The 25,018-nt window shown below is 43.5% G+C and overlaps 1 protein-coding gene across 1 annotated transcript; it reads left to right on the top strand.

Annotated features, from left to right (window-relative positions):
• Nucleotides 1-3,144: 3,144 nt before the first annotated feature.
• TBATA (thymus, brain and testes associated) lies at nucleotides 3,145-24,455 on the top strand. The gene is made up of 10 exons (XM_019507815.1): nucleotides 3,145-3,236; nucleotides 8,193-8,249; nucleotides 11,079-11,326; nucleotides 11,987-12,157; nucleotides 14,930-15,030; nucleotides 16,354-16,518; nucleotides 18,737-18,818; nucleotides 20,484-20,649; nucleotides 21,674-21,723; nucleotides 22,964-24,455. Exons 2-10 carry the CDS (start codon nucleotides 8,194-8,196, stop codon nucleotides 23,041-23,043), a joined length of 1,119 nt encoding a protein of 372 aa, XP_019363360.1. The 5' UTR covers nucleotides 3,145-3,236; nucleotide 8,193; the 3' UTR covers nucleotides 23,044-24,455.
• The last annotated feature ends 563 nt before the right edge of the window (nucleotides 24,456-25,018 follow it).

The raw sequence follows: 25,018 nt of genomic DNA, 5'->3' as shown, positions 1-25,018 counted from the left end.
GCAACAGCATCCCCGCAGTTTGAGGTAAGACACCACCTCTTATATCGGGTACAGCAAGGCGGGGCAGGAGAAGCTGAGAGGACACCGCTCATTGTACCCTCTTCTTTCCAGAGGGTCATATGGCAGCTTGCCCACACCAACCCTACCAGGGGGTACATGGGGTGGGATAAGACAACTGCCAGGATAGCCCAATGGTTTTCTTGCCCGGGATTAGGGGGAGACATAGCCCATCTTTGCGCCGCATGTCCCGAGTGCCAGAAAGCAAGGGAAGACCGCCCTCCACAGGCTGCCCTTCGACCCCTGGTGGTAATTGATCTCCCATTCGCAAGGATAGTGATGGATGTTATTGGACCATTACCCTGCAGTAGTGCAGGCAATCAATATATCCTAGTGTTCGTGGATTATGCCACACAATATCCCAATGCTGTCCCACTGAGGATGGTAACAGCACTTTGGATTGAGGAGGAACTCATTAAATGGATCGCCAGAGTAGGAATCCTGCAGGAGAACCTGACAGACCAGGGCCGCAACTTTATGTCGGGGTGTTAAAGGTGATATGCCAAACATTAAAACTAAAGCAACTTTGCACGTCGGTATATCATCCACAAACGAACGGACTGGTGGAGAGACTAAGCGGGTCCATAAAGAAAATTTTACACCAGTGCATACAGGGGGATCTGCGAAGATGGGACCTACTCCTCCTATTGGTGCTATTTGTCCTTAGAGGCACCCCCTTGGAGTCCCTGAAATATTTGCCATTTGAGTTGGTACTGGGGCACTGTCCCTGGGGCTTGCTGCAAATTCTGAGAGAAGATTGGGAGCACCCCTCTGCAGCGGCTCAGAACCCCATAGCGTATCGGCAAGCCTTCCAATGCCGAGTACAGCTAGCCAGAGACATAGCCACAGATAATTTACAGCAGGCCCAAGAACAACAAAAGGTGAGTTACGATGCACACGCCAAGGAGAGAGAGTTCCAACCCGGGCAGAAGTTCTCGTCCTGTTACCCACGTCTACCAGCAAATTATTAACATAATGGCAGGGGCCTTTTGAGATAACTCAGAGTGTAGGCCCAGTAGATTTTGAGGTATATAGGCCAGGTCACCTCTGGATCAAGCAGATTTTTCATGTCAACCTCCTACGCAAGTGGCAACAGCCCGAGGGTTGGGCCACCTTTCTGGAAGATGAGTCAGAGGACCTTGGGCCCCAAGGGAATGAGTCAAGCGCTAAGCCGATGGGATCGGACCAACAAATTCACACTGTGGAGAACCTGATGACTATTCAGAAGAAGGAGATACAGACACTCATCATGGAGTTTAAGGACATATTCAGGGAAGAGCCAGGATGGGTACAAGGAACATATCATTCAGCCCACACACTGCTAGGCTCCATAGAGTGACATCAATGGTGACCAATACCTCACCATCTCACAGACGAAATACTTAACACACACAGTGTCATCTATGTCACGAGTTTTGCCTGTCAGCAGCTTTAGGTTGTTTCTCCCAAACCCCTGCACCTATCTTCTTGAAACTTGGCCAGCTTTGTGGCCTCACCAGGGGCTACCATATCTCTGCAGTTTTCACCTCCCTGTGTTGTAACACATAGATGTGAAATGAGTTTTCTTTCTAGAATTTTGGGTGCAGTTCCCCCCAAACTCCTGCATCTATCTTCTTAAAACTTGGCAGACTTCATTATTTCAGCAGAGGCTACCAGCCCAGCAAATTTCATCCAAATCAGACAAAAAACAACGAAGTTATAGATATTCCATTGATTCTCCATTATAACCTATGGCCAGATCTCCAAAGCCGCTCCAAAACTTTTCCGAAGCACTTCGGAAGCTCCAAACCACTTTGGAAAGCCTAACGAAGCCAGTGCTTCAATCTGGATATGCTACTTTGGACGCTAAAGCGTCTGAAGCTTCTCCGGATCCGAAGCACGGTCTGAAACCTTGCACAGCCCTGGCACATATACCATGTGCCTATTCTGTGGTTAAGCTTATATACTTCTTAGTGGTGACAGCTGCCTAGTGTAGCATGTTTTTCATTTGTTTAAATATCTGCCTCCCTGTTTGTTTCCCAAGTGTCTGGATTAATAATTCCAGAGAAAGTACACAGAGAAATTGTATCACACTTTGCGTCCCTAGGACACATCCAGACAAGCACGTCCGTGCAGTTTGCAGCCCCACAGACCTGTCTGTGGAGCCATAAACCACCCACACCACACATGCAGGTGTTTGCTGTACAGCTAATTTGCAGCGCAGCAGGTTTTTGGACACTGGAAGATCCCAGTGTCAAAAAAAACCACACCAGAAAAAAGTGGGGCAGCTCACAAGGTAACAGCGTGCATCACCCAAAACCAGAGCCTGGCTGGCCACAGCCATGCTCCAGTAGCTGGCCAGGCTCCATGCATCTAGATTGCCACTACTGGAGCCCCAGGAAGTCCCCAGAACTCCAACTAAGGCTGCTGGGGCCAGTGCAGGTGCTGGTACCAGTATCCCCTACCCCACCTGGGGCAACTTGCCATTCTCCACTGTGTGCATGCAGGGGCATTCCCCAGAAACAACTAGCAGCAGCACAAATATGTACCACTGCTGGTTGTCCATGGGGAATGCACATTCCCACTCACATGCCCATAGTGTCTTTAAATTAGCAAGGGAATGGTTTAAAATTGTTCCTGGCCTCAAGAAGCAAATTTTGTCGCTGTAGAAGTGAAGCACTAGGTATGCTACTGCACTCAAGAGAGAAACAAAGCAACAAAATAACAAATCCAAGTAGAAATTAAAGTTGTATAGATCTTTCTCAAGGTTATCTGGCCTAAAGGAGGCATATGTAGCCTGTTTAGGGTCTATTCTTCCTTAGGTTTGATTACAGAGTACTGTAATTTTCTTTTGCCACTTTGACACACCCAGGTTGATCTTACTTATGTCTCCTATTGAAAGCCTTGAGAAGTAACTATGGAGAGCAGTTGAAAAGGAGACTGGCAAGGAAAAAAAAAACAAGGGGATTATTTGACAGCCTGTTGGGAAGGTGTCAAAGAGGGAAAATGGAAAAACTGGAAGAAGGAAGGGGAGGGGGAGTTTTACTGTTGTCACAAAAAGTGTAACCTAGCAACCTTGACACAAAAAAGGCACAAAGTAAACAGGTTTTATAACAGAAGTGAAGTATCTTTGCAAGTCTCCCTCCAGATTGCAGGGGCAAAAGGGGCTCATTGCCTAGGGTCTGCTAGCAGAGCACATGGTGAGTAGGTCCTTTATGCATATTTAATAACAGATACATTTCTAGTTGTTACTGCTTTCTTTTTTTCAAATACTTACACTCCAGGTTTGCCATTTCAAGAAGCAGCCCTGTAAGATGTAGGAGATGGGGAAACAATTTCTAGGTCTTAGACTTGACTGACACAAATATGCATTAAAAAGTTATATTAGGCCACTCTGAAAACAAGTGTGAATCATAAATAAAATGTTATGGAGGATGGGCAGTTCCTTGATTCCCAATGTCTGTCTTTTATTGCTTCATTTTTATAGTCAAACAGTTTTTAGTATTTGCACCCCTCATTCCCTCAGTCATTACCATTTTTTCTTTTATTGTGTAGTACCTATGTTTTTGAGGTATTCAAAGGGTCTGACCTTGAGTAGAAGTTGATGGTGTTTAGCACCTTGCAGGATCAGACTAGTTTTTAGTAAAGTCTCGGTGCTGTGGGGAAGGTACCTCTGCATAGTCTCTGGGCTCTAAATTTATGTATCTGATTAGTAGTCTATAGAGCTGTTATTTATTTGTATTGCAATATTATCTTAATCTTCACCCCCATGCTAGCTGCTGCATATTAGGGCTGTGCGAAACAGCAACTGTTGCATTTCACCTTGAGTTTCAGTGGTTCAAGGGAACAGTGTTTCATCTCAAATTTCATTTCAAGTCAAAATAGCAAGGCTGTTTTGATGCCGTTTCAAGTTTCGCTGGGGATGAGAAGTCAGACCAGCTGGGCTGACTTCCCATTCCCAATGCTACATTGCACTGGGACGGCAGGCAGCCCAGCTGGGCTGCTTTCCAGGGTCCCACACTTGATCATGCCGGGGCGGGAGGCAGCCCAGCTGGGCTGCCTTCCATTCCCAGTGTAATCAAGCACAGGGCCTCAGGAAGCATCCCAGCTGAGCTGCCTCCTGCCCCCAGTGCAATCAAGCAGATGGGAATGCCAGATCTTGCACTGAGGATTGGAAGTCAGACTAGCTGGACTGATTTCCCATCCCCACCCTATGGTTGAAAGGTTCTGACCAGCCTTGTTTTGTTTCGAGGCTATTTTAACCAGCTTTGTTTTGTTCCGATTTTGCTGTTTTGACCTCAAAATTGGTCGAAATGATGTTGGAACAAAAGAGCCAGTGAAATTTCGCACAGCCCTAATGCATATCAACATAGGAGGAAACAGTCCCCACTCAGAATAGACTACAGTCTATAGCAGAGATTCCTAAACTGTGGTACATGTACCCCTGAGGTTATGCAAGATATCTCTGGGTGGTATGTGGGAGAAATTGTGTAATGGCAGATTTCCTTTTCATTATAATAACACTTGGCATTTAAGGGGTTAAAATACAAAAACATACACTGGTAGGGGTATGTGGGGAGCTGGTAAATCTGTACATAATAAGAAAAAGTTTGGAAACCTCTGGTCTATACAAATATGCAAGATAAAAGGCAGAAAAATGGAGAATGTACCTAAAGAAAGGTGGTACCTGAAAACTTGTCTGCGTCCCTCCCAACTATTCAGTTGGTCCAATAAAAGATATCTCCCACAAAAATTCTTCCTTCTTGCAATATTCTTATCTTCACTTGAAGAGGAAAAATGAAGGCACAGACAGATTTTCCCAAGGTCACAAGGGTGTCTTAGAATGAACTACTGGGTTTAGAAGATTTTTTATGCTTGAACAAAGGACGTACTTACAGTTGTTTTTACTCTTGCAAAGCTTTATTTAAGGATACTCACAGAGGCAGGCGATAGAGCAGAGCAGAGAGGACGGTTACTTCACATTGGCTTTAGGCAGCAGCTGCTACCCCACATGGTTCTCTTGGCTCTGGAGTGTTCCAATCCTGGGGATGTGATAGCTTGCCCTGGGGCTCTGCGCAAGTCAGGACTCTTGCTAGAGTTGAGGAACTCATAGTAACTTAAGAATTTACAGCTTATATAGTCGGAAGTAAACAACGTTATTTTGAGCTAAGGTTTTGGTTATCTCCAGCTAGAAATTTGGGGATGAGTTGTGATCTAATGCGCTTGGTGTTTACTACATTTTACTGTCTTATAACATTCTACTTCTAGGTTCATGGTTTGGTTACGCTCACAAAGCAGGAGGCTACATGCCACTTCACTGACATACTATGGAATTAGTACACAAAACTTTTGTTCTTAGCAAAGCTCTTACTCTTACAAGAGGACATCTATGACAGCTGGGATTTGATCCTAGTTTCCTTGCAAGCACAGCCCAGTGGTTTAGCTACAGGACCTGTCCTTTTAGGGGAACTAACAGAGTTTTCCTATCTGTGTTAAACATTTTTTAAGGGAAACAGGAGTTTTACACCGATTTATAGAAATGAAAGATTAAGTTATTTAGAGAAAATATACCATGTTCCAATCCTGTGCACCATAGCTGGGAAGTGACCTATTTCTACAACAAATTGACTTACAGTCTGAAACCATGGTGTAGCTATATCACACTAGGAAACTCACCCAAACTTATTTTACAAGGGGAGGGCACATCCCTCAAGTTTCATGGAAAATTAATATTTTTCAGTGGATTTATTGAATTTTAGTTAACTTTATGTTTGTGAATTGTTTAGGTGTCTTCTGCTTGATGGCTGGTGAGAGCTGGATGGACATTTTAAAGTGCTATATTTATGGGTTTTTATAGTATTGAAGTGATGTTGTAGCCACAATGGTCGAGGAAACATGCAAGAGAGAATAATTTTTGTGGGTGATACCTTTTATTGGACCAACTTCTTGATTGGGATAGACCTACCCAGGCTTTTGGGTATCACAGTTACATGTACTGTGGGGGTTCTGCAGAAGTATAGTAGGAACAGCCCCCTTTCACACACTGTGCTTTTCAGAACTTGACAGAATCTCTGATTAGAGATAGAATTATTCATGGTATTGCAGACAATACATTACAAAAAAGGCTATTATGAGAGGGAGATTTGTCCCTAGAAAGACTGTCCAAATGTGCAGGGCAGAAGAAACTGTCAAGACCCAGGCTACAGAGTTGAATACACCAAAAGGGGCCATCCGTGCAGTAGGCATGAAAGAATATAGACATAAAACCAACCCCAGAAGGTGGAATTTTCCACTGGTAAGAAGCCACCTCAGAGTGGAATTGCGAGCAGCAAGGGAGAGAGAGCAGAAAAGCATACGTGTACCAAATGTGGAAAGCAAAATGGCCCCAAACATTGTGCTGCCTTTGGAAAGCTTTGTTTTAACTGTAACAGGAGGAACCATTTTGACAGGTGCTGCAGATCCCAAGCACAAATATCTCAAGTGCATACAGTTAAGAGTATACCAGAAGAATTTCATATAGATATGGTAGAATCGAGCCAAATCAATGACACAGACTGGATTTTGCCAGTGGATGTGCAAGAAACAACGGTTTTATTTAAATTGGTCACACAGGACCTCAGGTTAATATTTTATCAGAGCATGAATATAGAAAATTAAAGTTAAAAACAAAAGTGAATTCAACACACATTAAAACAATTGTCTATTCTGGAACAAATATACTGGTGCAGGGGAGATGCATTGCTAGCATCCAATATAAAAGTAAAGTATACAAACTCCTGTTCATTATGGTACTTTAGGAGGTGACACCAATTTTAGGTCTGGCAGCTTGTAAGAAACTGAATCTAGTTAAGTGTGTGCTTGTAGTACAAAAAGATACAACATTCATGCTTCTTGATGATTCTCTTGATGATCACAGCCCAAAGGAAGAAACCAGTTGTTCCAGAACACAAGAAGCAACCATGTTCTTCTGGGAAGAATTGGACCTACAGACACAAATGCAAATACTGTTGTGCAGAAATAGGAAATCAGCCTCAGCAGTCTGTAGATAATGAACTTTGTGCTATGTGTAGAAGCACAGATGCCAAAAGTACAAGTCAACTGGATCTCTGTATAAGGACTCACATGAATCAAGACCCGAAGAAAAAGCTTCCCACCAAAAACGGATCAGAAACTGATTCTGATATTTCAGTGGTCCAGAGGGAAAGTAAAACTTCCTAAAAGACTCACTGGGCACATCTACATGAGCAGCCGAGTGTGCAGTAACAGGTGTTACTGCACAATCCCATCACTGCACAGTTATTTTTAGCTGCTACTGAGCAGTAGCAACAAGCTACTATGCAGTAGCTCACTGCTGCTGTGCAGTAGCATCACCATCACAGTTCATGCCCAGTGACACTATGTCTAATGCCTAATGCTTCACAATACAGTTAATAGTTTAGTTCTTATTCACATATTCCCATGTGAATAGACATGGGGCTTCTGCAGTATTCGGCTTTGGGAGGCACCTTCTACGGGCACTTTCCACATGCCACCATGGGGAGATGTGCTGGCTGCAGGCACTTACCCTGTGCTAGTCCAGAGACAAGTGATGATAGTGGCAGGGTCCTAGTGCTCAGCCCCAGCACCTGACCTAGGGTGAGTCATTCTGCCCCACAGCCAACAAAGGTTGCCTACCTCTGGTCCAAGGTGACCACTGCCACGTGCATGTTTTTCACTGGCTATCCATTCCTTCCCTCCAAAGCCCTGTGAGGGCACGTGTGCTTTCCTGCACATAAGAGCTATTTTGGGAGGGTCTGACAGTACACCTTGTTATAGTAAAACCTCACAGTAATATAGTTTTTTTATAAACCTTCACTGAGCCTCACAACAGCTCCCTGAAGTAGGGAAGTATTGTCTCCACTTCACAGAGAGGAAATAAGCTCACAGAGACTCATGGTTTGAGTAGAGTGCTTATCCACAACTCTGCAAACAGTCATCTAAGTGAACTGAAGAGCTTGAGAAGCTGAATGTTTTTATAGCAAGGTACTTTTCTCTCCACAGTAGTGTCTCCAGACCTGCATACAGTAGATATATGTGAATCTAGATGTGTACATACCTGTGTGGACTCTGCAGCTAGAAATGCTGTAATAATGATCAATTTTTCTGTTTTGTCATAGAATGAATAAAATGGCAAATGAGCTGAAAAATTTGGAACCTAATCTTCAGCAGCTAGAGTAAGTACCAAAACTGTATTCCATGTCCTTAGAAGAAACATCTGGGAAATAATTCCATGAGTGAGCAAGTGGGAAAGCAGATAATGGAACTCTTGCAAACAGGAATAGCTGAACTGCTGGACTTCCTGACTAGCAATAGCAAAAGGGAGGAGGGTTAGTGGGTGTCGCATTTCTGACACTGAAAAATCCATGCTGGGCCCATCTCCATTAGCCTGACAAGAAAAATGCTTTGCCTGGCATTTAAAGTGTTAGCTTTTTAGCTAATAAAGTTGCACACGTCAGGTTTCCTGTATGGTGCCATAATCACAGCTTAAATCTCACGGTGTTCTAATAGCATTGTGCTCCGAGTGACATGCCATTAAAAAGTATGATTTGGGCTCTCATGTTGAAACTGTAGATGAATAACTCTGAAGGAGGCAGCCATTCCCAGGATGAAGGCTGGGTGAATAATTCATGACGAACCATTCATAATGAATTTCACCTGATTTTTGGTTCCCAGTTTGTTCACAAAAATACAACACTTTTCTCAAATATACCTGCTATGTAAAATCATTCACTAAATCATTTCTGATGATAAGCCCTCGTCTGTAGCTTGTTTGTAAGCAGCTTGTACATTTTCAGTAGTTTGAATGTGAGCTGTTATGACTGGATACACAGAGTTAGGTTCTTTATACTTGGTCTGGCCCTTCTGCACAGCCTTGGCACAAAAGAAGCAGAAAGCTTCCCTCACAGGAAATCTTGGGTTTCTCCTTGTGTAGGGGAATTATTAGCTGTCATAGCACCAGAGCTGTCACAAGAAAATTGGCCAAACCCTTCTTGATCCCTTCAAGCATAGAAAGCACATCACATGGAAATAGTGGGTTAATCCTCAAATAGCAGAATAACTATGTAGGGAATGGTATAAGTTATAGAAGACCTCCAGCTCTTGTTACACTTACACCAGGTTAGAGCTGTGTCCAGCTTCTAAGCAGCTGGGGGCTGAGTGACCCAAGGGGCTGCCCCAGCAGGGGCCATACACATGCAAGCTGCACCAGAGTGAACCACAGGCCCCCAGGCTGCACACTGTGTGCCCCCTCCCCTCCATGCACTATGCAGGAACTCCCACATTGCACCGTGCACCCATGCTCCCCCCCATCTCCATCGCATACCCTTTCCAACCTCCCTCCCTCACTGCTGTGCCATGCACCTGAGCAGCCATGACTCCCTGAGCTGTTGCTTCACTCCACCCTGCCCTGGGGAGGGATCAAGAAGTGTAAGCTAGAGGAGGGAGGGGGAGCCTGAAGACTCCAGCTGCTGCTGTGGCCAGGATGACAGGGGGAGCATCAGCCAGGCAGGACGCTGGGGGTGCAACTTAACCCTTCATGGGCCTCATGAGGCCTACAGGCTGCCAATGGGACACTTTTGCTACAGGTGATAACCTGTTCACTGGATATTCCTAGGATCAGAGAAAGGCAAAGGTGGCTCTAAACCACCTTGTCCCTCATACCTTGGATCCAATACATAGAACACAAAATATTTTTATATTACCTGATTGGATGAATATGATACTTAGAATCAGGTGCGTACTGCTCATAGGTATGAATTCAAATTCACTGTCTGCAAATCACATCCCTTCTACAGACCCTCCACATCTGCATTCATGTAAAGCAAATGTGGAAGGGCTCTGAATGTTCAAAGTGAAAAAAATGTGCAAAAATATGAGCAAATGTTCATGGAAAATTCTCTGTCTAGTGTGCTCTACCCAGCACTTGAAGGATTTACCAGTCAGTCCCCAAAAAACCTTTCCTGAATATCACTAACCTGCCCCAGCAAAGACTGGAAAGCATGGTGCTTGCCAGTGGAGAGTACTGTCACCCATGTTTTGGGGTGCTGTAGGGGAGATTGAAGAGAGCGGGCATTTTTGAATGGTCAGAGCTGAGTTTAGATGAACATGAGGAAAAATCAGATCCTACTTTTTTCCATGGTTTCTGGCAAGGCATTGAGCCAGACACCTCAAAGAAATGCTAGCTAAGGCACCAATTAAATATAAGGATGCATCAAAAGGCTCCTGATCTCAGCACCTATGCTGATAAGAAAACACCAGTTAAAAATCCTCTGAGGTGTTTGTCAGCCTTCAGAATATGAGCTCAGTATTGGAGGGAAGTTGCACTGTGTCTGTCTCAGCAACTGTCTGACCAGAAACCATGACCCTGAGTCATCACTCCGAATTGTCAACTGGAGCAGTCAGCTGGTTGTTTTTCTGGGGATTTCCTCAGAAAGCTGCTGTTTTCTGCATTTCAGCAAATACATAGGAGTCTGCATGGGCTTGCATCTCAGCGTCCAAGCCCACATGAACTCTGGCTGCCTTACAAGTACAAACAAAACGTTCCTATAAATACTGAACAAACCTGTGCTGCACATATGCATTCACACACACACACACACACACACACACACATTGCCATTGGGTTTTCTTCATTTAGGTATTTGGTTCAAATTCATTTTCTCTGTCTACTTGCCTTGAGCATTTCATGCATTTCAGCTGTGTGAGAATTTCAGATCCAAGACACCTACAAAGTTTACTTTGGTGTCAGTGAGGGAGAGGATTCCCTCTCTTTGGTTCAAGCCCTTGGTATACAGAGGAAAAGAACAAGTGACCCAAGATCTCCTGCTCATTCTGAATAGATTTTGGAGGGACAGCCTCAAGAAGAAAATAACCCCAACTGGACTCCTGCATCTATCTGGACTCTAATTTCACCTTCCATGAATCCAAGTGATGCCCAAGGTAAAGATGTTTTCATAAAATGTGATCGTGTGCTAATGGGTGATTAACTTTTCTTTTTCTACAAGTACCAAGAGAACATCAGCTCCAAAGAAGACGGAGATGTCAAAGAGCCAAGTCGTTGCCCCATTCAGAGGAATAGATATCACAGGAGTCTCAGGGAAACTTGAACATGTGGCTCTGAACACACCACTAAGGTTTAGTGTGGAGGCTCTGAGACCTCAGTCAAAGAGCACCTCTCGCTTTGGCAGCTTTAGCCACCATTCCTTCTTTTCACGACACAATCCCCACCCTCATCGGGTGACTCACATCCAAGGTAGGAACTTAGTACTATGGCAAAGAAAAAGGAGTTGAAGGTACTATTGATGTGAAGCATAAAGGTTGAATAGGATGTGCAGGAACAAAGGAATTTATATAATGCTCCATCCCAGGTCTGGTGATAGGGCACAGGGGGATAAGGGAAAGTAACACAAGTCTTATTGTGCAACATTTCCTGAAAGTGTCACTCTGGTGATTCTTCTTAGCAAGGTAGTGATCTGGGACTCCTAAAGTTAATCCCACATGTGTCTACATTCAATCCCAGAACCTATTTCCTACATGCAGATGATGCAGCAGCTGATTAGACTGTTAGCTCTGTGTTTCCCAAATAAACTCCTGGGGAATTTATCCAATGTCATTCCTCCCATTAAAGAAGATAGAGGCTGTATCCTAATCAATCCAAACTCTTTATGCTCTCATTGTACATATAGAATCTATCTAAAAAATAGAGGTTTCAAGGACTCATTCTATACTATAGGAGGAGAGAAGATTTAGATTTGCATGGTACAGCAGAAACCATGCAGTTACTGATTTATCATTCAGACAGGATGTAACTTTGATGTTGCATGTGTCATATAAGGTGCTAATGCTTATTTTTGGTGTGCTTCTTCCACTGAATTACTTGCTGCTTTTCCCCTCTTTCTCTTTTCCTATCTAGGTTTGAATGGTGTTCCTATCTGCATGGTTAATGATGGGTGGTCTAGACTGACCCCTCTGCCATCCCATCCAATGATAAAAGGCCAGCTTTCTACCACCATACTGGGAGTGCCTGGCATCCAGCTGCCAATTGGAGATCCACATAGTAATCTGGTCCCCAGACTAGCTATAGGTTAGTATTCTGTTCACATATTTTGGTACAGCAGAGTCTGTTAATCAGGGTGCCCTGCTAGATGGCCTTTTGTCCCAATTAAGTGGAATGCCTGATTAACAGAATTCATCATGCTGTACCTGAAATGGTTCTCCAATGACTTTACTTCACTGGTTTTGGCTCACTAATGGGTTGGAGCAAGGTCAGGACTGACACTGATAAAAAAGCTCAACCTGATAATTTTTCCTGCCCATTTGAGCTGAAATGGTTTTGAACTGCAGAAAAATAATGCCAGGTTTCCGAGATGTTGCAGTGTGCTTCCAACCTGCAGAGAATGAACTTGACACAGCCTGGGTGATACAGCAGCTCATCTTTGCTGAAGCAGCACTGGAAGAGGTGTTTAGATGGCAGACAAAGCACCATCATCTTCTGATCAGTACAAAGGCCAGATAGCCCTACATGAGAACCGTTTAATCACCTCCCTGTAGCCCAGTCAAATGCAATTAGCATGGCAATTATGCTACAGGCCATGCCATTAAATATCATCACGATGTTTAATTTGGTTCTTTGCAAATTCCCTGATTAACAGCATCCCAGTTATGTAGAGTGAGATTAATTATATCCTCGTCCTATGGCTTGTTAGATTAGAGGCTCCTGCCTGTCCTTTCCCATCTTTCCCCTGTTCACACAAAGTCCCTTTGTTTTGGCTCCACTCCCACCCATGCTTTTTTGCTGATAAGCTGAGGTTGCAGGTTCTGCCTTCTCCTGGAGACCATCACCTGCTGAGCACCATGGAGCACTAAGGTATGTACAGTGTTTTGGTGTTTCACCGGCCTCTGGATATAGCACAAAGAAAAGATGGGATAGAAAAGATCTGAGACAGAACTGCCAGCTTGTCAGTAGGGAGCTTGTTACACATTTATTTTAGGTGGCTCCTGGAGCACTTAACCCCTGGATTGTCCACACATTAACACCTGAAACTAGTTTTAAGCAAACTTTAAGTGGCTTAAAGTTACACAACTCCGGGACAGGTTTATCTCTGAACTGTGTTACCTGACTTGAGTTCCATTAATATGTGGCCACTCCCCACAGAGAGCTGCCCAAGTTGCAGTCCTCCAGCATCCCAGGATGCAGTGTCCCCTCCCACACCATCCTGTTCTGTGTGGACAAACTTTCCATTCCCTGAACTCTACTGTCCAGGGGCCGGTTCTGGCACCAAGCCAACTCCCCCTCCTGCCCCCAGGTGTGTGATCCTTCTACCCTGAGGGGTTGCAGCCCCATGCAAACAGCCTACAGAGCACATGCCAGCTAGCCAAGCTGAAGGGCATAGACAGGTTCAAGAGTGGGGTCTGGTGGCAGGGAGGGAACAAGATAGGGGGCTAGATTGGGTCTCCATGAACTGCAGCTTCCTGCCCAGGGCAGGAGCAGTATCTTCTCCAAAAGTGCCTTCCCTCACCACTCCCACCTCCTAGCCACCCCAGGAAGCATGGCCAGCACCCCCCCCCACCCCAATTCCAACTCTTGATTTATTAAAACACGAGAACTTCTTTAATTTACTTCTTCTTTATTTTATTTTAAATTCTTTTTTTTTCTTCTTTTTATTTTATCCTTCAGTGCCTGGCTGATTTCATTTCACCACCCTTCCCCCACCCCTTTTCCTTTACACTTCCCATTTCATTGCCCACCCCCATTCCATTAACTTTCTACCTCCCGGGTTCATGTGCACGCCCCATCCCTACCCCACCCCCCTGCTGCAGAGCAAGACTAGAAGCCTGTCCTGGCTCACCAGCCCTGTAGTGGCAACTCACAGCTGTAGCTCCCAGTCACCCTTTCGCTCACCAGCCCTCTAGTGGCAAGTCACTGCTGTGCAAGTAGGGGACAGTCAGAGAAGATTTTTAGCCTTAAGGTGCGACTTCTCCACATGGGTGACTGGTGCCTGCTAATAATGGGCGGGTGGGGTCCCCCAGCGGCCAATCACCAACCAAGGGAGTGGGGCCAGCAGCCAATTGGCACCACCAGCAGAAGTGCCAGTAACAAACCCGGAAGTGCCACCAGCATTTCTCTCAGGGGGGGCAAGGCCAATCTCAGGGTGTGCACCCCCTATGTATCGCCAATACTTCTCCAAACTCAAGCTAGTACTAACACCTTTTAACATTTGAGCAGCTCAAAATGCAACATCTAACAAGGCGGTAGGATAAGCAGCAAGCCATGGAGAATAAAAGCACTCAATTACTTCTATGCTGTTATTTTTAGCTTCCTGAACTCCTGCAATGCTGACTGTCCCTCCAGAATCCACCTACAAATGATGAGGATTAAACAGTGGAGGACATACAGATGTTTCCCCCTTTTGCCTCCTGATCTTCTCAGCCTATGAAACATTCTCTCTAGGGAGCTTCTGTCACTTTCACATATTCTCCCCCCCACATTTCTATGTGCTGCTCCTGGTATGGACTTCAGGAACATTACTTTCCTCTTTCTCTTTTAAAGAAAGAATCACTGCATAAAGAGACTGCATAATACATCCCATGATAACCTTTCATAATGTATCCAGTGGTCAAACCTACTATGTATTTGCTTCTCCTATCACTTCCATCCAAGCTGTCCCGGAACCTTTGGCATAAGGATATGATCATTCAAATTACCTTCCACAATGAATATGGAAGGTCTTTGGATCCCCATGGGAAAAATTAAAAGAACCTTCCGTGTTAAAAGATACATAGGGGTGATAAGTTCTATAGGAACCAAATGGCACCACTTTACTGAGTCTTCTCATACCTTTTGTACTCTTCACAGGCTCATTGTCAGAAGCATGGCGAGAAGAACTGAAGGAACTTGCTGCCAGAGTTAGTGCCGCCTCCTGCAAAGAAATGGAGAAAAAAGAAGTGATAAGTAAGGTGAGAGTTAAAACTGTGTGGCTATTGAGCATCATCAAACCAACACCTGGAATGAAGTCAAGAAACAGGAGCAGCAAAACCTGAACAGAGTGATTTACAGTTACTTTATCACAATTTTATATATCTTGCCCTATGTTTGTCAATGACAGCTTCATTATTTGAAGGGACACTTAAAAACCTCAGTTGTTGAAGATAATTTTAATATTTTAAAATAGTTTTAACCTACTTAATCTGATCTAGGAAGGGAAAAATGTGTAATGGGATGAAAGTCACACAGAAGGCCAAGAACCAAGCCCCAGGCTTCTTCATTCCAAATCTAAGGTTTGAGTCCAGGTGATAAATGTCCCCTGGCCTGTAGAACATACTGGATCATAACCTCTCAGCCCATTTTTGGGGTGTTGACAGTCTAGATCCTACACATGAAATCTGTGTCTTTATCAACAAAAATAAGGGAACTAAACCAAAGGAAGAAGTGAATCAGTCTTTTGGGACACAGGCTCATATCTGCCTTAGGGTACAGATTGGATAAGTTAGGTAGTCCCATTTAAATCTTTGAAAATGCATGTTATGAAACAATCATACAACGGTGCAATTTCCAATGAAGCAAAGGACCTTCAAGATGCTGCAGACCAGGATTAAGGAGTATGGAAGATCAAGGCTGGACAAAGTTTCAGGTAAGGACTGAAGGACTTTGGAAGTGGTGTGTGGGAGCCAGGGCTAGAATACTAGAGAACACTGCAGTTCAGGACTGAAGCACATGTGCAAAACCCTGTATAGGAAGCTTGCTATACAAGCCTATCTGTGCTAAATCACCTTTAGTGTGCACCATCATTCTTTCACTCACATTCAAGACCACCAAATTCAGCACCCTGAATTATTCTTTCTTAGTACTGGGACCTGTTTCTTTCATGAATAAATGATCAAAGTTTCATGTTGGTACTGCTGGATTGAGATGCAAAGCGCTTGAGTTTTGAAAAGCCAGTTATCTGTCTTTTCCAATTGCCACCAGCAGGTGGCCTACAAGTTTCAGCTTTAAATAAAAATGATATTTGCACATTGAGGGCACCATTCCCAACTGGAGAAAGGCACCTCTCACATGTGACTGTGCAAAACCCTGCACTGGTTGCACTCTGACAGCACAAGGAGCCTTCCCTTTTTTTCACCCAGTGCCAAACACCTGTTTTCATGCATCTGTAAAGACTAAGATTTGCCTGTTAGACACAGCCTCTTTGCACTCCATCATCTTCAGTTTAATTTCTTCCCTAGCATCCCTCTCCCATTCTCAACCTTCCTATCAAACAGTATGTGTGTCTATTTTAACAGACAGAGGAACTTCGGAGAGCTACACAGTACTCAGCAGAAACTGGGCGCCTCATCCCGCCTCCCTCTCGGGCAAACACCCACCATTCCTTCCACCAAATGCGCTGCAGCAATGCCAAGAATAAAGGCAAGGAGGCTGTCCTATCTTTCCAGGATCAAGAACTGGTTGTAAGTAGAACATAATAAGAAAGAGTGGATGACCTCTGCCTACTTCTTGATACTCAATTTCCCTGTGGGACTGCTATTCACGTGAACATATAAGACAGACTGACAGACAGAAAAAAAGACCTTTCTAGAGGAATTTATCTCTGTATGATGATTAATATATTGTAAAGCCAATATTGTTACATTGTCCAGTCTAATCTCCTGTGTAACACAGGTGACAGAATTTTACCCAGTTACCCCTACATTGAGGGTTAACTTGGGTTTGACCAAATAAAACTGACCAAAGTGTTGACAGACCCAATGGTGGTGAGTGTGAACTTAGACAGAATGGAATAGAATAGAATAGAACAGAATAGAATAGATCCCAGAAAGGCATCCAGTCTCAACCAAAAAGCATTAAGAAATGGAGAATCTACCACTTGCCATGTTAGTTCATTTCAAAGGTTAATCATCATCATTTAAATAAATGTGTGTGTGTGTGTGTGTGTCCTGTTTCTATCTTGATTTGGTCTGGTTTTGACATTGGCTAATGATCCATGTTATGCTTTTCACCATTAGATTGAAGTGCTGTTCAGTTCTTAGGTCCTTTCACCCCCAAATTAAGTGAATTCTCAAATATCTTTTTTGATAAGCTAAATATATCAGCTTCTAACTTTCCCAATGTGAAACATTTTCTCCAGTGTTTGAATAATGTCTGTGGCTCTGTGCTCTCTCCAGTTTTTCATCTTCCTTTACAAATGTGTGGGCTAGAAATAAACATTCATATCTTTTGATCTGTCTCATCACTGCTGTATGATGAAGGTAAAATCACCTGGTTCTTACTTATGTTCACTACTCTATGTATACAAAAATCACATTAGTTCCTTTTCATCACAGCATCATCTGAGAGTTATTAGTTCATTATAACCTCTACATGTTTTCCTAAGTAATATCTCTCTAGAATACAGCCCCCCATTCTACAAACATGGATTGCATTCTTTGTTCTTACACACCTCACTTTGCTTTTGTCTGTATTAAATACACATTTGAATGGGCTCAGTTTACCAAGAGACCCATGTTACTCTGGACGCCTATTCCACCCAGAGGCATAACAATGCAGTTGGGCACTCAGGACAGCTGTGACACACAAGGGCAGTGGTGATTTGCAGTTGCTGCCATGCCACCAGTGAGATCATGAGGTTGCAGCTGCAGCAGTATTTTTTTTTAACCTCACACTCTTTCCCAGGTAGGTGCCTGATGCAGCTGTTCCAATTGTTGTCCCCTATTGATCATAACAATTATGATATTGGTCTTGCTCCTTTATTATATATCATTCTATAAATCTCTGAATCATCTGTTAATTCTATCAGCAGGGATCTTACATTTACTTCTACATCGTTACTAAAAATATTGAATGGTAACAGGCTGTAATGGCCAGGAACTAGAGGACTGCAGTGTATGAAAAATTGGAAGTATGCTGGGGAAATTCATTTCCTCTGTCCCCATGGAGATTAGATCATACACTAGAAGTTGGGTTGATATTTTTCCCTCACCTTGGGTTTGCTATTTCTTTTCTCTTTAAATGGTAAAATGCCAGTAGTTAGAGCACCAAGCTAATTGCAGAAAGAGAGCTAACAAAAGTGCTAAGTAGAGAGTGTGAAGAGCTTTGAGAATTCTTGAGAAACATACTGAAGTTGGTGCCCTCTTGTAACTGGGAGATGCATGAGGAGTGAGACTCACCAGCAGGGTCCAGTTTAGCAAGTACAGCAGGAAATGCTAAAAAAACAAAACAGTACTCAAAGAAGGGAGGTCATGCTGAACAGATGGTGACCTCTTTTATGGTGAAGTTGTTTAGCAATGAGCTTGTGTACACAGGGACCTGTCAGGAAGGAGTGTCTCTGCAACAGAGGACCCTGTATCTTGACAAGTCTAGTCCAGTTCAAACACTAGCTCACTGTTCAGGACCTGTTCCAAGTCCTTCCTGGTGCATATTCCACACTTGGAGGCAGTAGACTTACATACAGTATGCTCTAGGTCTTCTATTTCATCTTCAGACATGTGGACTGGCCCCTGAGCAGGCAAATGTAGCTCAATAAAACTGCAAGACAAAGTCCACACTAGTGTAGTACCAAGACAAACAGTGCATACCACCCTGACCTCCTGTTCATCTGTTGCAGGTATAGGCTGTGTCACTTTGACCTGAGCATGCTGATACTTTTTTACTTTGCTCTTCTGCCAACAGATTTTAGAGCTGCTGTGTCAGATCCTGCAGACAGACTCGTTGATGGCTATTCAGCAATGGCTGCTCACAGCTGGCCAGAGAGGTGTGGAGAACCTGGAGTCAGAGGCTTGAAGCTTCAATGGAAAGAATTGGCTCCTACTTCTATCCTGACAACTTGACACCCTCACCATTTCTATAAGTTTATTCCCATTATATATTGTATAGACTGCAAGTTGATCAGAGTTCAGGATTGGATACTTGTGGAAGAAACATCTCTTTATTTGTTAGGGTTTTCTAATAACCCTATAAAACCTAAATAACTTCATTTGTAGTAACTGATGAAGCCATAAGTATCTGAATTTTATTTGGTGTTCAGGTGCCTGAACACTACCAGTGATGGGACAACTGGACAGATGGATAGATTTCTAAAATTTGCCTCTCAGGTCACAAACAGTTTTTTATTTCATTCCATCCTTCTGTCCAGTATCTGCTTTTGGAGCTTCACTGCCAGTTAGCAAAGAGTATCCACAGTTAAATCAAAAGTTTTTTTCTCATATAAAATGTATAGGTTAACACTTTCAAAATAACCTCAGTGACTGGATTTCCATATCTACTGGCTTCTCATTAACCTCTTGGTGTTTAGTATCTGTGAAAGTCAGGTCACTACAGGCTTTTCTACAACGCTACTGAGCTGAGTTCAGAGCCGCTGCCTAGGAGCACTCTGTCACACAGCCTGACAAAACCCATACCAAAACCTGGAAATGAGTCACTATAGCCAGTTTAGAGTGGTCCTGAGTGCATGCCAAAGAGCATGCTCAAGACAGGGAGCCTAAAAGCAGCACTGGGGCATATGCTCAGAGCCACCCTAAGACAGGTACACTGCCTAATATCCAGGTTTTGGCATATACCAAGCAGGAGCAACTGGACAGGAAATGTTATTTGGTGACTATGCCAGAATAACTGCAGAAACAGTGTAGAGACAACCTTATGAATCTGCTTCAATTTGGCTTCAGATACCTAATTTTAGGGCCCTGTGTTTAAACCTTTTTTGGTTCTAAGTTATAGGCTGCAGCTGCCACTGCAGTTGATGCTTCTGTTGCTAAATGAAAACTGCAGTACTGGATTATAATATTAAACTGCTGTGGTAGGAAGATGAATATTCTTAGCCACATTGCATTTATTGTATTAATTATAATGGTACATTTTTCAATGGATGTAATTAATGAGTGGGGGAGAGGTTATTTTCCCTTGGAAGTCATAGCAGGTGTTGATGTAGCATTCTTATCATGGAAGCACTGTAGTCTATGGCTCCACAGATCTGCCTATAGCAAGCGAGCTTTACACATACCACTTGCCAGCAGCAGGATATCATGAGAAGGTTTGCTTGATATGTAGGAGTGTGGGAGTTTTCAAGTACAAGGGCAGGAGGATGCAAGCCACTGATCAGACACCACAGGAGGTAAAAATAAGATTTGGGCACAAATAGAACATAGCAATATAGCAATCAGATGACATGGTATTGTGTAGGTATGGTATGACAACTACATCATCTACAGGGGCATTTTCAATTTGGCAGGACACAGTTAGAAGACGGGACCCTGTCAAGTTGATTAATGCTACATGAATGGAAATAAAAGATGAAAAAATTAACAAAAACAAGCAAGTGGGGATTACAAGGACAGGGGGTAATTGGCATGGTTAAAACTTCACTCTTTTGTTGGAATGACTACAATTCTTCTTCTTTCTACTGGTCTTTATCTCCTTGCAGAAAAGGATCTTGTTATGGGGATGTTACAGACTGCAACTGCCAACCTACAACTTGAACCCCAGTCCCTGACAACAAACACAGAGGAGAGGCCACAGACACAAATTTCCCAGACCACAGCAGGTGTGCCCTCCAGAGGGCATCACGTAGGAAGAAGCTCTTCAACCAGGTTCTCTCAAAATATATCCCAATGGATATTTATCATTCAGAAGGAAACTGAAAATCTCATGTACACGTGGCTGGAGACATGCTGAGTACATTTCAGAGCAATGGCCATTTCAGAGCATTTCAGATCAAACAAACTTAATAAAAGTCATCTTCCCATTCTCTTTGAATTGGCAGTGACACAGTTGGCAGTCACTGCTCAGTGGGCATTGCTCAGTGGAAGCTCAGGCTTGCACACAGGACAAAGGTTAAGGAGACTCAGTAAAACTGTGCAGTGACCCAGCTTTCAAAAATTTTTACAGAACTATAGCCAAAATAGGAAAAGGAGAGTAATTAGAAAATAAAAATACATGTGGATGCAGAAAGTGAACAAGGAAGTGGCAGACCAGTTCTGTCACTTCATGGCCACCAGCTTTACATATCATTTAGAACAGTGGTGCTCAAACCTTTTCACCTGGCAGACTGGACAGGCATGTCCAGTTCCTCTGTGGGCCAGATCCAACTGGTGGATCCAGTCCAACACCTGGGGCAGTTGCAGTGAGGGCCCAAGCAGCCATGCTGAGAGGGACAGGAGGCAGCCAGGTTTTGGCCCAGTTGTGTGGGGGAAGAGAGCTTATCCCAGACTCAACCCAGCCCCACAGGGGGTGAGGGGGCATGATCCAGCCCTGATCCTACCCCTTGGGGAGAGGGGGCATGGCTTGAACCTGAGGAAGGAAGGGGCTGTGGCCCAACGCTAGCCTAGCTGCACAGAGAGAAGGGGGCATGGCCTGGCCCCAGTCTGGCCATGCAGCTGTAAGGTTGTGACCTGGCTCCAACATATCACTCAGGGCTTGAGATTTTGAAGCAGGGCAGGGTGGTAGTATTAACTACTGTGGCTTCTCTGCCACCAAATTTCCTGACTATTGGGGAGCCCCACAGGCTGGATTCCAAGGCTCAGCAGGCTGCATTTGGCCCATGGGCTGGAGGTTGAGCATCCCTGATTTAGAACACAAAAATGAGTACTTTTTCTCTTCATTTCTTTATTTTAGATTTTCTCAGAAAAAGAAACAAGAACCTATTCCAGAGGAAGAGAAACCAGGTAAACATTATAATAACGCATGCTTTAAACATGCATGATCTAAACTCCTTTTGCAACCAAGATTCTTGAAGCATCTTTATATACATCATGTAAGTCTCAGTAGTCCTTTATGTCTGGAGATATTATTCTACCCATTTTTCAGATGGTGATTTTGTATCTTAGAGAAGCTGAATGACTTTCTATGGGTCATAAATCATATAACCACTTGAACCCATTCCATGAACACTTATGTTTTAAGATGAGAGCAAGAATATGATCCAGATAGATTAAAAAATAAATAGCAGCAAGGTTCCTTTGAGTGTGTATTTTGGAAATGCAGAGTAGGAGGTCAGTACCTTTTGCAAGGGTATCTCTGAGTAACAGTAACATATGACCTATGCAAAATTTGAATCAGACTGGGATTTGGGTGTGGAGACAAGGTTAAAAGCTCATTCTAAGTTTGGCTGTGAAAATTCTATTAAGCAAATACCTGAAGGTTTGACCAACTGTACTTCTCCACAGGTAGCAATCAGTCAACTAGATTTTTAAAGAGTAAAATACCAGTATAGTTCAACTTGCTACACTCTGAGATCTGGTCTTCAAGCAACAAATGATCAAATGCAAATAAGCAAATGTGGCACTCCCTGCTAAGTTTAACTGTTCCAAATATAGGGTTTTATCAACATGGTCTTTGACACAAGCGATTTTTGTTTATCTTGACTAAGTACAGCAATGCATGCAGTTGCAACCAGTTGCAAAGACAATAGGAAAAAGAAATTCCAAAAAAAATTGCAACTTAGGAGCCTAAGTCCTATTTTCTAAAGTAACATGGGTGATAAGAAAATTAAGTCACTTAGCACCTGGTTTATAAGGGTGAGAAGTTAGATACTTAGAGGGCTTGTCTGTGTTTGTCAATTTTGCTGCAACAGACAATGTTTGGAAGCCACTAAGCCACCAAAGTGCATACATATCTCCTGGAAGCTCCATGCAGCTCTGCAAGCAACATAAAATGTGCACCTTAACAAGTCACCAGCTGTGAAATGGACTGTGGCAGCCAGCAGGAGGCATGGGTGTGTACACATGCCTTCTGCCCAGACAGGGCAGAAACCTTCTTCTGGCTAGAGAGATGGTATAAATGCTGAGGAGCTCTGAGTGTTGGTGCACTCACAGTTTTATCAGCAGAAGTCAAACTCTATGTAGTGTAGACCATACCTGAACCTGGTAGAAGTAAACCCCTCTTGTGTGTGTTTTTCATTTTCAGTGCACATTGGGACTGCAGAAGTTCTCCAGTTTCGTTCTTCCCAGGAGGAAAAGCAGAATCAGCCAGACCCAACCAGCTAACATGATCTTCCATTGTTCCTGCTGAAAAAGCTACAAGTAGTGCTACTACATTTCCTATTACAGCTGTAATAGTTTACTCTCAGTAATCAAGTAGTGAAATGAGTTATGTAGAGCACAAGAAAGCATATGATATTCGATATCACATTATCTCCCCCCTTGCTTTGACATCTTCTGCTGAGATCTAATCGGTTTAATGATTGTGCCATATATATTCATTCATACCATAAACTGTGAAATTCTAAACTTAGCTACATATATTTAAAATACTGCTGCTGCTGAACTCCAGTTGGATATTTGCCCCAACATGAGACAAGGGATCACAGAAAGGAAACAGCTGGGCTTTTACATCTCTTCTGAGATATGGGAGATGAGTTTTGATACTGCGTTTCCTGAGGGTGTCGACTATCTCAGGAGACAATGCTGAGCTGTCCTCTCAACAGGCTCAATCATGTCAATGCTTATGTAAAACTATCAGAATTGACAGGGACCTTCTGAGCCAAAAAATTGTCAATATGCTAGGAACTCTCAAAACTTTGTATTCTTTTTATTGAACACAGCTCCTAGCCTTGTTACCTCCCTACTGTATTACTAAGGTAGGGATTTGGATGAAAAGGAACTGGTTGCCATTAATCCAAGTAGGAGGGGAGTGATGCTTATTTGTTGAGGCATTTGAAAGACTAGATGGATACATCATTCATGAGGCACATGCCTTCACGAGGCTGACAAAATAGCTCACAGCTCCTTGAGCTTTTTCGCTCCATCCTTAATTTTGGCTTATCAGGTAGCAGTGGTAGCCTGCAATTCCTTCATTATCTAGAGATATTTAACTTTTCCTCTAATGCAAACCTGTTAATAACCATTCAGGTCTTTGTCTCTTACAAGCTAGGTTACTGCAGTGTGCAGATTTCTTTAGTTATGATATAATACATACCAGGCACTTACATAAAGAATGTAAGACCCATAGTATCTCTTCAGGAATAAGGGTGTATAACATGCATAGCATCTCTGCATGGTTAGCCATGTCATTTTCCCTATTCCTCCCACTCCATGGCAAGTTTAAGTTTCCTGGAAGAATAGAGAGTGGAGAAGAACAGTACAGTGCTAAGGCTACTACAGTCAGAGCAAAAGCTGAAGAAGTTGGAGGGTCTGAAATACTTCCCTGAAAGAGCTATTTTATGCAGTCCTAGAGATTTCAAATTGCTGAAACCTTTTGGATTAGATTCTATGGAATATGGTGGTCCTTGTTACAGAGTCTAACCAGTGCATCACAGAACCTAACAGGTCAGGAAGCTGGGACTGGTAGTGAGAGTACTAAATAGTATTCTTGCTCACTAACGAGTCAAATTGCATTGCATAGGCCTATATGCTTTCAATGCAATTCTTAGCTATTTCTTAATAAAAACAGTGATCAGAATCAACTAAGTTGGCTTTTGACTTTTCTGCAATTACACTGCATGTGAAATGCTGCTACAGTATGAAATTAATCCCATACTCAGTATTGTCCACATATGAGATACCAAACTTGTATGGTTGAAAGTCACAGACAAAAAAAAATGGAATCCTCAGCTCCTTAAGTCAATGGAGGCCAGTCTCCTGCCACATTGTCCATGTAGTGTTGTAGTAGGGACCCAGCCTGGCCCCACACTTACTGGGCTGATGACCGCTAGGGTGCCCTGCAGTCTGTGGAACCCCAAACCATCCTGACAGTGGGCAGTGGGCCCGTGGGCAGACAGCATGTCCCCTTTTCCCTCACTCTCCCTGTGTGCCTGATCTCCAGGCACAGCAGGCAGATGGCAGGCAACACACTCCCCATGTGCCTTCCCTCTGCACAAGGTTAAGAGCTAGAATCCAGGCTCCACCTGGGCCTGGAGCCTGGCCAGGAAGGAAAGAAGTGGCCAGTGTGTCCAGCACCACTTAGAACCTGGAGACCACAGCTGCGGGCAATGATGAGTCCCACAGGGGCTCTTAATACCTG

This window comes from Gavialis gangeticus, unplaced genomic scaffold, assembly GCF_001723915.1.
Source record: "Gavialis gangeticus isolate Ggan-Ray unplaced genomic scaffold, GavGan_comp1, whole genome shotgun sequence".
NCBI classification, from domain to species: domain Eukaryota; kingdom Metazoa; phylum Chordata; order Crocodylia; family Gavialidae; genus Gavialis; species Gavialis gangeticus.
This window is presented reverse-complemented; position numbering and strand designations above follow the sequence as displayed.